We start from the raw sequence: 1,488 nt of genomic DNA, 5'->3' as shown, positions 1-1,488 counted from the left end.
TCACTCACATCCTTGGCCCACTCCTGCGCAAACCAGTCCACGTGAGGACCTGAAGATTCATGCACGCAAAGCCGAGCCCAGCAGCTCCCCTAGAAGCCAGGAACGAGGGATCCCGAAAGGCGCCCCCTGAGCTCCGAAGGCTCCTCCCTCGTCCCGCAGTCCTGCGCCCCGCCGCCCTGCGTCGGCCTCACCTGTCAAACCTATCTGTCACTGCCTGCAGAACCCGGCCCTTCCTCGCCTTCTGCCAGGCCCCAGGCCCGCGGCGACATAGAGAAGATGGGCAGCCGGCCCCGCAGGCCCAGCGCCTCCCCTGCGGACCGGTGGGGACCGGATCCTGGAGGACAGGGCCCTGCCAAGCGCCGGCGAACAGAGGAGCCCGCGGGCCGCGAGTCCAAGTCCAGGGCGGCGCCCAGCCTGGACAACCTGACCTGGCCCCCGACCGCGGACACGCTCACCTTCGTGGTGGTCCTGCCCGCCGGCTGTGCCCTGCACGTGCCCCTGGACGACGTCGACCTGCTGCTGGAAGTGGCGCCAACGTCCGTGAGGCAAGTGTCTCTCGGAGATCGCGTCCTCATGCTGGTCCCCGAGGCCCTCATGGGCTCGGGCGTGGAAGGCCCGTGGGGACAGGGCCTGGGACGGGCCGCTTTCCTGAGCGCTCCCGGGGAGTACATGGCCCTGGAGCCGGGATTCTTGTGCGCAGCTGTCCCAGAGATCGCCTGCCAAGAAGAGGTCAACGAGGAGGACGCGGATGCTGACGCCGACTTCCTGCCGGCTGGGACGGATGCTGCTGCAGTCTCACTCGCTGGGCTCCGCCCCTCGGCTGGATGTATGTCTGGCTTCGACCTGTTGGGCCTAGTCTCAGAGCCGTCCCCGCGGGCCCCCAACACTAGTGCAGAGAGACGCTGTCCTCACCACGACGACAACCTGGACTTGCACCTTCCGGAGCCCTTCCCCGACTCACCACTCCAACCTCTCCCTCCCTCTCCAAGTCCAGGTCCTCACCAGCGTCCCCAACGCCCTCATAGTCCTCCACGCAAGACCCGGAAATGCCTGTTCCCTGAATCAACCGCCTCCCACAATTCCTGGCCAACTCAACGGGGACCAGGAGAGAGTCTTCTGATATTGGCTCTGTGTCCCTTGCACACACCGTAAGAATCATACGAACAGATGCTTTATGGATGCACGCTGCACTGCAGAATTTTGATCGGTGACTGACTAAAACACCTGAAAGGAAGCTCACCCGGGCAAAGAAAAGCCGCGTGAAATACAGTGTGCTTTCTGACAGCCAGACTGCTCCTTAGATTTTTCTCTAGGGAGGGCACCCTTAAGCAGCTCTACCCCCCTCCCCTTCGCTTCAAACCTAAGCGCCAGCACTTTTCTCTAAAAAGCCATCCTTTTCCGGGCACCCTACCACTGCCCATACCCCTGTTCCCCCCAACCCCCTTAATAGAGTAATTGCTAAATTTGTTTTGTTTACAGGGTTTTGGA

General features: G+C 62.3%; 1 protein-coding gene across 1 annotated transcript; it reads left to right on the top strand.

The window, feature by feature from the left end:
* Positions 1 to 276: 276 nt before the first annotated feature.
* On the top strand, positions 277 to 1,152 carry LOC131757621 (proline-rich protein 23C-like). Its single transcript, XM_059065269.1, has one exon. It carries the CDS (start codon positions 277 to 279, stop codon positions 1,150 to 1,152), a length of 876 nt encoding a protein of 291 aa, XP_058921252.1.
* Positions 1,153 to 1,488: the final 336 nt, after the last annotated feature.

This window comes from Kogia breviceps, chromosome 5 (assembly GCF_026419965.1).
Source record: "Kogia breviceps isolate mKogBre1 chromosome 5, mKogBre1 haplotype 1, whole genome shotgun sequence".
Taxonomy (NCBI): domain Eukaryota; kingdom Metazoa; phylum Chordata; class Mammalia; order Artiodactyla; family Physeteridae; genus Kogia; species Kogia breviceps.
This window is presented reverse-complemented; position numbering and strand designations above follow the sequence as displayed.

Bases quoted from the DNA above. Each gene is read 5' to 3' on its own strand.
- LOC131757621 (XM_059065269.1), top strand. From the start codon at position 277: ATGGGCAGCCGGCCCCGCAGGCCCAGCGCCTCCCCTGCGGACCGGTGG.